At 39.8% G+C, this 15364-nt stretch overlaps 1 protein-coding gene across 11 annotated transcripts in view; it reads right to left on the bottom strand.

Moving 5' to 3' along the window:
- Nucleotides 1–15364, bottom strand: part of GRIP1 (glutamate receptor interacting protein 1) — a 330769-nt gene that overhangs the window by 23660 nt on the left and 291745 nt on the right. For all 11 annotated transcript variants that reach the window (XM_037389516.1, XM_037389521.1, XM_037389520.1 and 8 more), the window contains 4 exons: nucleotides 14484–14564; nucleotides 6345–6414; nucleotides 5947–6092; nucleotides 317–461 (listed from right to left, as the gene is read on the bottom strand). In XM_037389516.1, the coding sequence (XP_037245413.1) occupies nucleotides 317–461; nucleotides 5947–6092; nucleotides 6345–6414; nucleotides 14484–14564 (442 nt within the window). The remainder of the gene's footprint in view (nucleotides 1–316; nucleotides 462–5946; nucleotides 6093–6344; nucleotides 6415–14483; nucleotides 14565–15364) is intronic.

Below are 15364 nucleotides of genomic sequence, written 5' to 3'. Positions count from 1 at the left end.
TTGCTTTTTAAAGGCTGCTAAAATGTTCCTGTGACTGACTAGTTGATTGAGGAGTCTTTCCTAGGTGATTTAGAATAAGGACCACAATCCTTGGCTCTGTGTTGTATACTATGCACAAGAACATCCTATTAAGATACTGCTCATGCTCCTGAACTTGGCAATGATCAAAAAACACCAGCAAAAAGATTATAAACTCAGATTTGAAGAATTATAAAAACCAAATTGCTAAACCATGAAAATTAGCATCTTCAGGTAAACAAATAAATCTTTATCTTGACAAAAAGAACATTGAAAAATAATTTGTTTTCCAGGTTACCTTTCAGCTAATCCTCCTTTTGTAAGGCTGGAAATGATTATGGGATCAAATGGCTCTTCAGTACCAGAGATTGTAATTCCAAGAGGCCCACCATAGCGCTTGAGCTCAACAGTGTAAATAATTGCTCCAGAGCTCTCCTGCTCATCTGCAATAAATGCCAAGGGGATGCAATTGGTTTCTTATGAAAGAGGGAATGAAAAAAATAGCACATTCAGTCTAGTGATGGTAATCAAACAACATTTTCAAAGGATTATATTTCACATACACTTCTTAATTATATTCTACTGGATTATTTTGAAAAGAAAAAAAAATCCCTGTTGTGCAGGTTTTTTTAATTGCCAAAAACCTGATTACATTGAAATCAATAGAAAAACTCCCCTCATCCTATTAAGACTAAATTTTACTCTGTTTAAAATCTTTGTATCATCTTTCATATTAAAATGTCACTTCAAGCTATTTTGTTACAGAATCACAGAATGGTTGAGGTTGGAAGGGACCTCTGGAGCTCATCTCATCCACCCCCCCTGCCCAAGCTGGTTGCCCAGGACCGTGTCCAGATGGCTTTTGAATATCTCCAAGGATGGAGGCTCCACAACATCTTTGGTTAACCTGTGCCAGCGCTTGGTCACTCTCACAGTGAAAAAGTGTTTCCTGATATTCAGGAAGAACCTCCTGTGTTTCATTTTGTAACCATTGCTTCTTGTTTTGTCACTGGGCACTACTGAAAAGAGCCTGGCTCCATCTGCTTTACATCCTCCCTTCAGTTATTTATATACATATATATAATAATAATGTATATATTTTTATTATATGTATATATTACGTTATATTAGCCTTTTATTCTCCAGGCTAAACTGTCCCAGCTCTCCCAGCCTTTCCTCATAGGAGAGATGCTCTAGCCCTTCATCATCCTTGTGGCCCTTTGCTAGACCTGATCCACTATGTTCGTGTCTCTCTCGTACTGGGGAGCCCAGGACTGGGCCCAGCACACCAGGCGTGTCTCACCAGTGCTGAGCAGAGGGGAAGGATCACCTCCCTCAGCCTGCTGGCACCGCTCTGCCTGATGCAGCCCAGGAGGCTGCTGGCCGCCTTTGCTGCAAGGGCACAGTATTAGAGAACAGACAAGTTATTAAAATTGTATAAATAACGGTACTCATCTGTTTCTTGAACTGAATGGAAGGTATTTAGAACCAAAGATAATTCAAAAGTATTCAAACCAAACTTCCTTAAAAGAATCGTGGGAAAAGTCATTAGTCATTATAAGATGAGGAGCTCTCTTACAAAGAGAACCTGAAATATATCCCATGTTTTTGATAGACAAGTTTTAAGCTTTTGTAACAGAATCAGAAATAGCGTCTATTTTCTGAATTATCAGCTAAGTTGAATAATAACTCCATTAGAATTGATTTCGTTATATTGCACGAAGTAATTTGCATTGTTTTGAAATTCTGGTCTCTCCAAACAATCATCAGAAATGGAGAGGAATGTATCACCGGGTAAGCTTAAATAAAATGTATTTTCCATAAACAATACCCAACAGGTGTTGTAGCAACAAGAAAGGCTCCTGTATTTATACAGTGCATGCTCTTTACATACTATAAAAAAATATCACAGCAGGAGAGCAATCAACTGCAGTATCTTTGAGTTGTGAAGGGATATTTCAAAATGTAACCCACCAGATTTCTCCTCAGATCAAAAGAACAAATGCTCCCTCACCCATTTTATGATATTGGTATTCAGCCAGGATGTCTGGCCTGGGGGGGTCACTCTTCCTAGATCAGTGGCTAATGACATTTTGAACAGCTCAGTGAGTGTGGAAAATGTCTAGGATGCACATTCCATGTATGTTACTAGAACTAACATGGGACAAGTTAGAAAATTCACATGTTCCCATTTCTGTTCCTGTAGATAGAAAAACCTTAAAAGGAAAAAAGGTTATCTGCATCACTAGCAAATGTTCAAAAGGTTGCTTTATTTTAATGCTGAATGTGGTACCTGTAAGCAGAGCTGGCAACACACTGGTTATCTTTGGAGCTACTTTGTTGCTTTCAATTTGCTGAAAACTTAGCCCTTTAGCTTCCCTCCTATTTCCCCCTAGCTATCCACAAAGAAAATGGTACACATACAGAGTCAACAGAGAGAAGAATTAGTGGCGTTTATTCAGCAAAAAATACTGGAATTTTCATGCCCAGTGCTGGCCTTGTATTCCTACCTGGGGCATTATCATCAGCATTCTGGCCTAGTTCACATCAACTACACTTTATCTGACATGCTCTTTCCAGAAGCACCTTACTCCCAAGACCCCACTGGGAGCCTCTGGCCGGCACACAGCGGGCTATCACGTAAGCTGCCACTGCACAGCAGAAGAGTGGCAGCTTTGGCTTGCTTTCTAGAGCATTTATGGAACAACAACAGATCCCCTGGGACCTAATGCTTGACAACGTTTACACAAGTGTGGCGTTGACATGGTACAGGACTTCAACTGAAGGATGACAAGTAATCCACGAAGCTAATAGAAAATGTAATAGCCAGTATTTGCTAAGGGTCAACACAATACTGATGGTTCTCCAGTATCAACAGTAAGTGAGTAAGAAGTTATTAATCATACAGCAGCCCTGCCACATGAGAGCTGGAAGTTTATTGATCTTAGTGAATGACTGGAAAGGAGACCGGTCCATTATGTCTGACTTCTGGTTAGGCATAGTTAAGAAAATTAATGGCAGAATGCGATAAATGTCAAATCGCTATGCTGTTCTCTCCGGTGCTCTTTCCAGGCAGCAGCAATGTGAGCTATCCAAGAGCATGGCATGCATGTGGCCTGGATTCACAACGAAGGCCAGTTTTGCCATGAAAACGAAGAACTCAGATATTCAAAAGAGGGCGGTAGCCATGAGGTTAATCAGGAGATAAAATTGCCCTTGATTTGGGAAGCTGACAGGGAAAGAAGAAAAGAGAAAAAGTCTGAAAACATACTTCCACCTGAAGAGGAAATATAATCCGACTACCATCGTTTCGGGTCTCATGTTTTTGAGATTTTCCATCTTTGTTTTCTCATGATGTAACTGTGGATAATTCTTGGAAACCCACACTTAATGACAGTAGCCCCTCTGCTGTAGCACCTCTGCTCTGTCCACCAGCCTCCTGCTCTTCAGAGTAACGTCTGATCAACACAGACAGAAGGGCAAAGAGCAGCACTGTCTGGGGAAGCATACAGCATGTACAACCCTGCTGCTGGCCTCACCTGCCCTGGCGGCTCTGAGACACACACAACTGCCTGGAGAAGGGAGGAGTTGGAAAGACAGTAAAGGAAGGAAAAGTGGAAGGCAGGAAGAAGAGCTAGAAGCTAGAAATACATAAAAATCATTCTAAACAGAAAGAATTTGAAAGACAACATGGAAACAAGTACCTAGGGAGGAAGAACCCCTGCTCCTTGCCATCTCTTCCTCAAAAAAGCATGCCATGCAAAATTAAGAAGAGTTTAAATCTTAATCTCATTCTGTGATTTAGAAACTGTTTTGGAGTGCTCCACGCCCACTCATCTGTTAGCATCACAATTTTCTTTTCTTGGGGTATTTATTGATGATTATTTTCTGTTGAGTTTGAGAAGTACCTCTTTTCCCTTTGTGAAAACAGACTTTCATAAATAAACTAATGGCAAATAAACAAAAAAATATTTTAACTGAGGTACACTTTTTGCTGCATCTTTGCTACTGTTTTGCCACTGTTTTTAAAAATAATTTTTCTTCAGCATTTCAGGAGGCATTCATTCACTTAGGATTTCAAAGTACCTGAAATATACCTGAAATAATTCAAAGTACCTGCTATAAATACTTTCAACTACACCTTGACACTTGGTCAACTCTTAAAAGAACCATTTGTATAGATAATTTTGTTCAGTAGGTCTCTGAGTAGCTGCCCATTTACATTTGAATCTGTTCAGTTACACCAACCATGTCTGGATAAGACACTATAGTTGTGTGAGAATCTTGATATAGATATACGATGTAACTGTAAAATAAGAAATGTGAATGTGTAAAGGAAAACCATGGAATAAGAATTCCCCTGAGACCAAAACCTGTACCAGCCACCATGGTGTGCAATACCTAAGAGAGCAAAGATGTTACGGAACATGAATGGACACTGAAATGCACATTTCAGTGACAGCAACAGAAAATGTATATCAATGCCAATGGAAATGGAAGCTGCCCTAGAAAAATATTAAGTCCCCAAGGTGAGGAGGAGTCGGGGGATGACATGACACATACAGGACAAACGCACAATATTTAAAAGTATGGGAGAAGTTAATACTTCTTTTACATGGCTCTAACTCACATCCCTCTTCTATAGTCTGTTGGTAATTTCTCTGCAGGGTTATTAATGAGAAATCTTCCAAATGAGGGGAAGGGGGAATCCCAGGTGCCACAAACACTTAAAAGACAGACACCGTCTTGTGCAGGAGAAACCTCAAACTTCCTTCTACAGGCACATCTCACGTCAACTGCCAAGGGCAGTTGCAGTCTACTCTTCATAATGTATCTGGTTTGCTCAGTTTTGCAAAGCAATTGTCAGTCGGGTGCCCCTTTGGATGTCCAGCCCATGGCCAGTTTGGCGAGCCTGTGTCCAAGATGGACCAATTATGGGTACCACCTCCCCACCTGCAGGGACCTAACCACAATACCCTGCCAAGCAGCAGCCGTTCACTTTGCTGGATCAAAGCCAATTTGCACAAGGTGCTAAATGCATCCACCTTTGCTTTGTACTGATCATACTGAGAAGATACTTTCTGTTTGCTTTCAAAAGCAATTAAGATAAAGAGCATTCTAGCAGAAGTCTAAATACCATATCAAGAGTTGCACTTGATTTGAAATAATAAAGTGCGGCAGGCTGTGCCTTTTTGCTGTGAGATAGTATAAAGCTTAAGACAAATGAATCTACAGTTCACGCTTTTGCGTAACACTGTAAAATAAAACCTAGCAGTGATGATAGTTATAATTGCCTAACTGCCACTAGAATGCATAACAGAACTCTATTATCTCCAGGTAGAAATTCTGCTTTTAAGGAATCCATAATGGGAAAGATCCAGGAATATTAATAGATGTAGGTGTGCAATATGATCACAGCTCCGTTACATTACTTTCACTGGGCTGATCACACATGGCTCCTCCGTCAGCCATCCAGCACAGTGTCAAGTACTACTTACCTTCAAGCGTGTGAACAGTCATAGTGAAGTCAAGTTCGTAAGTTTATGGATAAAGCATGCACTTCACCACTCTGCTGGAGAACTGAGGCCCACGGACCTATGCTTTGCTAACCATGATCCCAATCTTAAAAGCAGAGAAAATGTCAATATGCTGAGATAAGATCAATCTTATATGGCTGCACCTGAGTGGAAATTGCCTTTCCAGAAAACTGAAGACCTCATTGTCCAGTGCAGCTCCTACAGGCAATATAGTCACTGAGAAAATTTAAAACTTTATATACCATTACAATTCTTTTTAGTGTGACATTTTCTGATTAGCATTAGCAAAAATCAGCCACGTTTAGAAAAAAATTTAAGTGCAAAAGAACAACTCTGTGTTCTAAAAATCCTGAAAATACACAACAATCTACAAGAGGCTTATTGCTAATACCGGAATTATCTTCATCTTTGCGGATCTTTAACTTTACAAGGTCCTCACAGTGCTGAAGGATCTGGACAGCATCTTCCATTGAGCAATTGTCAAGTCGAACGTTATCTATTGCAAGCAACTTATCACCCAGTTCCAGCGTCCCCGTTCTGTGAACAAGCAAAAAAGCTTACATGACATGCTAGTAACATTAAAGCAAGGTATCTTAGATGGTATGGACATTACTATAGAAATGAGATGGATTTTTAAAAACAATTATTTCTTAATATGCTGGACTTTTCATTTGTGACTGTTTTTCACAAAAAAAAGAGCACAGTCTCTTACAAGCTCCCTCTGTTTAACGTGAGTCTGGCTGGCTACACACTGGAAACGGATTTCTCATGGGAGCTTGAATGCCTTACCTGTGAGCAACACTTCCTTTCTTGATATCAGAAATAACCAGAGGGTCTCCTGGTTTTCTACTGGATGGAGCTGTAATAAAGAATACGTACAAGTATCTGTTTTTAATTCCAGACATGCAGATGGGCTAATTCTTAATTCTGTCCATAAATCAAAACTTCATACACATTATTTACCCGTATGATATTCCTCCCCTTCCCTAAATTATACATGCATGAATACAATCATCAGCAGCATATTAGTAAGACTGCATACTCCTCAAAAATTAGAAAATGCCAGAATTAAGGTGACTGGTGCAAAGTGAATTTAACCTGATATGTCTGAATTCTAGGTTAGGCCTGGGCTGAACCACGCGAAGGTATCGCAGTACACAGGTCCAGCAACCTATGTTGTGTAGCTACAACACAGAAAGAAGACTTTCTGTCAGTAGAACCTTTCAGCACAACTACTAATGCCGATCTTTTGCCAGAGTATTTCTGTCCATCATAAATCATGTTTTACTATATCCCTGCCCAACAGAGCTGCTATGGCAAAATATCTAGAGTGGGCCAGTCTGCATTCTTTACATCCACTCCAGTCTCATTCGGTGCTTAAGGCAGAGACAGGATGATAATGCTTCCTGGGTGAGGAGGAGGAATCTACTTCACCATAAGAGATGGTGTGGGTAGTGGCCACGCACGCCATTGGGCTGATACACAGTTACCACACCTGCACAGATGTGGCTCACATCGCACGGATGCTTGCTTCATTGTGACACGCTGCTTCCTCTGAAGTAAACATGTGCCTCTTTTGATGAGTCAACTCGCTCCTCTATACTGATACTAGGCCTTAAGCATCGTGGACTTTCTCCCACAATTCCAGCAACGGTCACATTAGTAAAATCCCCACCAGGCCTCTCCTTGCACACCTAACTCACCTCTAGGAGGTACCTGATGCAACTTTGAATTTTCTATCTGTCCATCATGGTTACAAGTATGCTCTGCTCTACAATGCCAGTAATTGCAATTCTTTACTGACTTGTGCAAAAGTATTCAACAAGCTTCCCTTGCCCAGGAAATCTGCTTACCAATTTTGCTTGCCTTCTGGTTGCATAGGAAGCAGTTAACTACCCCAGAGGAAGACAGTGATCACTGACTGCTTCCAGAGGACTGTTTCTCGGAGCACCTTCACTGAATGTATTGTTTTGGAGGGTTCATCCATTTGCTGACAGAAGACTGCACTGAAGATCTGATACGGTAAGCAGTGGGCTCAGAATTCAGGGGTGATGAAAGATACATTTTTAGACAACTGCTCTCTGCCTTCATGAAGTACGTCCCCTACAGCTGCTCTGGCCAGGAGGCAGCCCATGTGGTGAACACAGAACAGACTGACTTCTGGGACTGTTGTTAACAAGAGTGTGCTAATGTTAAAACCTTGCCACGCGGTATAAGGCTCTGAGCTCTCCTGAAAGCACTAATGGGTTTTGCACTTGTAGGGCTCTTCTACCGCCCCAAGCCATTTCTGCTCTGTGTACTGAGGGCTCCGCATTCATTCACAGAAGGTAGATTTCTATTAGGCTCCAATGCCTAAACGACAATCACCTAAAAAGCTACCCATAGTGGAGGATCACCTACAAAACTCTAATGTCAGTTACTTTAGCAGCTCATAATTCTTCTCTTTGATGGAAAATGACACATCTTCACCTACAGTAACCACAAGGTGTATTAATAATGACATACCCAACACAATATTCTAACAGATCTTGTTAACCTTGGCTGCCCTGGCCAAAAAGCCTTTCAATGTCCAAAGGAACAGTTTAAGAACTGCTAAATGGCCATATTTCAAATGCAGAAGACAGATGTAAATGGACTTTTAGAAACTTGTCTGAAACAGCACACTTTCAGGAAACGTCTATGTTGCAATTTAAAGAATAGCAATTTACTTTTTTTAAGACATGTAATTTTCATAGAATCATTGAATGGTTTAGGTTGGAAGGGACCTTACAGATCATCTAGTTCTAACCCCCCTGCTATGGGCAGAGACACCTTCCACTAGACCAGGCTGCTCACAGCCCCATCCAGCCTGGCCTTGAACACTTCCAGGGATGGGGCAGCCACAGCTTCTCTGGGCAACCTGTTCTAGGTGACTCATCACCCTCACAGTAAAGAGTTTCTTCCTAATTTCTAATCTAAATCTACCTACCATCTTTTAAGTTTACACCGTTACCCCTTGACCTGTCGCTACAGGCCCCTGTAAAAAGCCTGTCCTCATCTTTCTTATAAGCCCCCTTTAACTACTAGAAGGCTGCTATAAAGTGTCCTCAGAGCCTCCTCTTCTCCAGGCTGAACAACCCCAGCTCTCTCAGCCTGTCTTCATAAGAGAGGTGATCCAGCCCTATGATCATCTTCGTGGCCTTCCTCTGGACTTGCTTCAACAGGTCCATGTCCTTTTTTCTTATTTTCAGAGCTTGTTTCTCACACTGTCCTGCCACGGGTCAACTGTACTTTATACAACTGTTCCATATTTACTTGAATTCTTTGGATTTGTTTCACGAGTTAGTATCTTGTTAAAATTTTAAAGTAACACTTTGATGAACTTTATTTTTTAATTCTATGGTTTTACACTCTAGGTTGCCTTATAAATCCCTGAGGTTATGTGCCAACCACTGTACAATGTCTGCAGTTTGAGATTTGACTATTGATATAGTTATTATGAAACTGCTCTAAAAAAAAATTACCAGTACTAAAGAAGACAGTCCATTATTGTTCCAAAAAGAAGACAGAAGGAACCAAAATGGTGGAAAGAGCTCAAAGTTTCAAGCCAGAGTCATGGGGATGCAAAGGCTATGATATTGCACACAAAGTTATTACATTTTCAAACTGAGTAAGTGTGAACCCAGCAGTATTTTGTCAGTTATCCTGGGCTATTAATTGTGTCTGGTGGATGAAAGCCTTTTTGTAAGCAGCAAACACAGCTCAGTGTGAAATGAATCCCCCCATGCTGACAAGCTCTTAATAAGCAGCTACACCACACTTTGTTTTATTCTTGTTCAATGCTCATGACATACTACAAAGTATTCAAGTTGTGTTGCAGAGATAAAATCATTAATTTCCTCCTGAACTTTTGTACTGCATATCACCACAGCCTAAGATTGCCTCCCAAACACTAGCAAACAGATACTGTCCCCAGCAAGAACATTGATTACTGTTATCCTGATTTTACAGATGAGGAAAGGAAACATAGGAACATCTAGGTCAAAGTATGACAATTTTCAGTGAGCAATTTGAGATATCCATGCCTTTAGGTCTCACAATAGTTTGTAGTATCTAACAGCTTCTAAGTCCAAAGCACAACTACTGGCACTTTCAGCAACAGCTGCAGATGCTCAGCATTTCTGCAAGTGTGACCCCAGGTTCTCAACAGTTTCCACAGAAAATCAAGTAGCCATCTGTGGAAATTCTCTCCCCCCCCCCGCGCCCCCCCCCCCAATCCCGTGAAATGACTCTTCACAGCACAACTGTATTGCTGAGAAAAGGAAAAAAAACCCTGATTTCTCTAGGGTAGCATTAAACCACCTTGACCATGAGATCACCTTTTTCTTTCTACAATCCTTCACCTCATTCATTACGCAGGCCCCATCCCCTTTGATACACACCACTGTATACACACCCCAGAGAGCAGAGAAGCAAGAGTCCCAGTGAGAAAGCAGTATTTGACCCCTTAATTAAAACAAGATATCCTCAAGAATTAACACAAGTTTGAAGTGAGACTGTACAGCTTTAAGTCTCCATTTCTATGCTTCACTTATTTTTGGTTTTAAGTAGTAATTAAAACCAAAGGACTGTACCACTCACCCATGTCCAGCCTTCTTGTTCAGGTCCCAGCTTCCCCTACTCCTGATCACACCTCAGCCTCTCCCCTCGTCTGCTGTCTCCCTGTTACGGCTCTCCACTCATTTTCTCTCCTTGTCCCATTCTGCTTGTCCACTGAAGATCTCATCTTTTCTCCTCCCTGGTCCAGCTATTAGTCTACCTACTATTGAGCTTTTGTAGAGAACTTACACAGTCTGTACGATGAACTAGAAGTGGACTGAAGGGTGCATAAAGTTGTCCAGGTATTAAATTTAGTGTTGCAACTGGAAGGCTGATCTTTAGCAAGCTGTTCATTCTCTCTCTTTAAATTATTCTGTGATCCTAGGTCTCTGTCCCAGGCCCCTACACAACTTCTACTAGTAAAGACACACTTCCCCTGCCTATCCCCTAAAAGCAAGTTCAGTGATGTGCTGTCAGTTTTGTAGATCATTAGGTTAAAACCCCCACCAACCTCAAACAGCCCTGCTTTCTTAATTGCTTACTAACCCAAAGAAAAAAGACAAAGTTTTGGGGTGGACGTTGCACTTACCACCTATCCCAAACTCACTCACTAGAATCAGCCTGGCTTCAAGTTTTAGAGTTCAGTCAAACTCTGAACAAACTGAACAAGCAGAGGAAAATGCTCATGGGATGGACAAAGTCAGTCCACTTATCCACAATGCTACTTTACAGCTACTAGGCTTTCTAAAAATATGATGATTACTAAACAGATAAAAGAGCTTTTTAAAATTAGACTGATGTAGCTGTTTTGTTCCTTAAGTATTGGTACATGTGGAGCAGCTGAGAAACCTGATTCTTCAGGCCCCATCTTGAAAATAATTACTTATAACATTGCAAAATGAATTTGGGTTTGCTAGATGAAATCTCAAAATATACAGAAACATGCTTTAGAAAGTAAGTTCTCATAGTTAACGCTAAATATCTGTAGATATTTACGTAGCTTGTTTCTGATGAAATAAGAAAGCAATAAAGCAGACTACAGTATAGCTGCTAGTAAAATGACTTTAGAAGAACTGACGATCGTTTGGGTGAAATTCTGATATTCTTAACAGCTTTGCAGTTTCTTTTCCTTGAGTAATACCATTAGCTTCAGAGAGATTATTTATGAAACAAGGTGCTGCAGTTCATTACCAGTAAGGATATTAGAATCTTACTTAAGAAAGACAGACAAGGGAAAAAAAAGGGCTGTTAACTGCAATTACCAGACTGTACTAGTAAGTCATTTTCTCAGACTTCATTCAATGTATTTAAAAAATATTAGTCTATGATAAAGTAGCTAGTGGCACAGAAATGTACCTTTTGAAAAAAAAAAAAAATCTATATTCCATTACATGGTCTAAAATCAATGTCACTGGCAAATAAATTGAAATAGATTTGAACACTACTGGATCTACTTGAAAGCCATCCTTCTTCCAGGGACTGGTTCTGTTATAAAACCATAATCACACACAGACACTGCTGCGTCATGCTTTATTTGGATTATATAATTATAAGAACTCAGACATTCTAATTGCTCCAACCAGGTAACTGGGTGTGAAAATGATGAAAATGAAGTATGAAATATATAGTCACTTATACTTGCAAACTATGAAATCAGGTCTTTATTGAGTGTAAGTAGCTGTTAATGGGAAGATTAGAAAGATACTGCAGAGATAAGAGAAGGATGACAGAAGTCCAGTACGTGTGTGAAGGCAGCAAGGGGCAAGGCCAGCACATTGCAAGGTAACTGCCGTGCACTATCCAAAATTCAGTGCCTGTATTAACATTAATAATGACGCTCATGAAACTTGCTTCTGTCTGACTTTCTAGGGCTTTCTTCTGTCTAAGGAGATTTTGAAATTTTTCTTGTTTTGCTTTTTTTCTTTCATTAATAGATCTGAAACTAAGAGAAGCTTAGTCACTTACCCTATTACATGTCATGTTTTTCAAAGACCATGAATTAGCTTAAGTGTCGAAAGAGTTGTATGTCACCTCAGATATCCCTTCAAGTACTTGGCTGTAATTCCATGCAGGCACACTTGGTGGTTATTACCAAGGAAAACTACACAAAGAAAGAAAACTAAATTCCTCTTCCAGGATGTTTGCCTTCTAACAGCTGACTTAGGAGACTCTTGGACTTAAAAACAGGTATATATTCAGGTGCCAACCTGAGGTGAGGCTTATGTTTCCCTTCTGACCAAAAACGGCTGTCTTGTCTGTCACGTCAGGTCATTTCCTGACTTTCTCATCCAAATCCCAAACTAAACTGGGGATATGGAAAGCAAGACAGGCATTTCTCTGTAATGTTTTTATAGAGACAGCACCTTCTCACTCATCATTAACCCCACTACCTTGTGAAGAGAGGGGATGAAACAGGTCTCTAGCACTTAAACAGATCAAGCCCAAAAGTGAATAAACCTCATTTTCTCAATCACCCTTGTTTAAGACTGGTCATATCCCAACTCTGCCGAGTTTTCCTTAGTATTTGTTTTTGAAAAGAAATCATACAGCTTTCTGGCAGTATCAGTAATGAATGGCATGGTAATGTGCTAAAAAGCCCTGACAAAAACCTGACAAAGTGAATATAAAACACTTCTATTCTTCAAATCACACTGCCTCATTTAGAAGTTAATTAGGTAGGACAGACCAAAGCACTGAAAAGCAACCATGAAATGCAGCAATTCAAAAGTTCTACCAAGCAAATATACAAACTTTCAGTATTACTATAAATCCTTTCAAATCAAATAAATAATTAATCCTAGACACATTTCACATGCTTTAAATACTACTAATAAGTGGGATTATTATATATATAACAGGTCATTTAATTTAAGTACTAAAGATACTGCAGTATACTCAGAGGAGGAGAGCTAAGACCAACCAGGTGTCACCCTGATTGTATAAAGCACTAATTTCATAAAGTACCACCTTCTGGAATTAAGTTCCAAGTCAGGAAGGTATGCAGAGTTTGGAAGAGGATTGCTTAATACTAAATCCCAAGAACATTAGCTTCCCATTCAAAGTTTACTCCTACAGACAGAAAAAAAAGTACAAGATGTCTGAATTCCAAAAAGCAGCACAAATCAAATTACTAGGAAGACCATATTTTTACAATAATCCTACAAACCATTACCAATCCGAAGAATAACATTTAAATAGAACAGCTTCTCTGCAGGTTTTCTCATTTCTCAATATTTTCATTTGCACCAATACATGTAGACCTATGATTTTGCTTCAAGCATCACATTACATCTTACAGAGTCCGACAACTACTCATTCAAGTGTGCAATGCAAGCGAACAGGCTTGCCGTGTCTCTCATTTGTTCCTCAGATGTAATTCTTAGCACTGAATTCCCTGCTGTACTTTTGATTAACCTTATTCCATTGTGCTGGTAAAAGCTTTGTGAATATAAGCACAATCTTCCCCTGAGACACATGAGTAATTCCAAAGAAAGACTAATAGTCTGAGGCCACAACCATAAAGGAATGTTAATTCTGATGAGACCAGATTCTGCACTGTTGTTAAGTACATTAAAGACAAGCCCATTAACTCTGATACGGATTGCTCTTCCTTCCATCAAGGGCTGGACTCGGCATGCTGGACTTTACCTCATCAAAATCCAGTCCTAACACAGTGTTTACTGTCTGCTCCCAAAATAAAGAAGTATAGAAACACTTTGATTTCAAACAACAGTAATAAATACTTGTTGAGAAATAGACTAATGCAGACCCTGGTTATCTTCTTTAGCAATCCCTGAAAACCCTAGTGAAAGGGGATTTTGCTATGTGACCTGCACATTTAGGACTGCCCACTAGTTCTACAGGCTGAGGATGTATCTTCAGACTCTGCATGCTGAAGCAGAAACTAACTCCATGTATGTGGATCCTCATCCCTATGAGAACCCTTGAGTTCAGCGGGATTCTGTTCAAGAGCCTGTGGGAGACCAGGACAGACTTTGCCTTAAACTTCCCAGCTATGGAAATACTTTTGGATGGGCCTAATTCTATTAACTACTTTTATCATTTTTTCTTTTCCCTGAAGAATTTTAATGGGAGTGAAGTATGTGCTATGCATGAAGGAATAGGTCAAGCTTTAGGCTGGTGAACTTCTGGCTTCTTTAACTACTTGAAGGGGAGTATAAATCTGTTACAGGATGGTATTTCACCAGAGACAGAGCACTGCTAATCATCCCTTTCAAGAAAAAGGAAAAAGAAGTTTATACCAAAACAAACATGAGTCTATAGCTACAGGACTTGTTACCTGCAGATTATCCCATAAATGTGGTCTTAAAAATAAGTATTTTCACTTACAACTTATGGTGATGCCAAGTTCCACATTATGCTTCTTTGGTAGTTTTACATGAAATGTTCCACTGCTTGGTATAACTGATTCTATAAAAAAATATTTAAAGTATTAGATAATTTGTTAAGGCACAGCAACTCCAACTGCATGTATTTACACTATACGTGTAAGTTGATGAAATCCCATCAGCATCACAAACCACAGATGCAACACAAGTGCTGCGTTTCACAGAAGTGAAGGAAGTAGGACATATGAAGTATGATTTATACCTCTATGGGTAATTTCATGGTAACTCAACTTTTTTTAAGATTTAACTGAATTTATGAAGATTGCATGGGCCAGCAGCCAGCTGAGACTGCAGGTTTTTAGCTCATATGCAAGTTCTGTGATCACACATGAAAATTTTAGTGCTGGCAGATAACTTTTAATTAAAAGTACAGGAGATCAAGTCTTTAGGAATTCAGGCCTTTTTTGCTGTAGGTCTAACACTTTTTAAACTATCCACTAAGGTAACTGCCATGGATTTTATTTCTACTAGGAAGAAAAGGAAACAAAACATCACTAACTGAGAAGTGCTTGGAGCTGAAGGCAAAAAAAATTGGAATAAACAGCACTGTATTTGAATGCTGACTTTTGGCATCACAGCTTCCAAAAGTTTCAGCCTTGGCTTGAAAATGATTGAAATTACAGCTATGGAAGCATTTAAACATACATGTGGCAGAGGTGTCTAACTATGAGTATGAGTTTGCTGTCATGGAGCAAACGGGAACAGCACAAACAAGTCCAGGGATTGAAATACATGTGACTTCAGGTGTATGTAAATTACTTTCTCATTATTTGGTTTTCTTATTTTTTAATATTTCCTAGGTACATGAATGTACATATTGTA

This window comes from Falco rusticolus, chromosome 5 (genome assembly GCF_015220075.1).
Source record: "Falco rusticolus isolate bFalRus1 chromosome 5, bFalRus1.pri, whole genome shotgun sequence".
Classification (NCBI taxonomy): Eukaryota; Metazoa; Chordata; class Aves; order Falconiformes; family Falconidae; genus Falco; species Falco rusticolus.
This window is presented reverse-complemented; position numbering and strand designations above follow the sequence as displayed.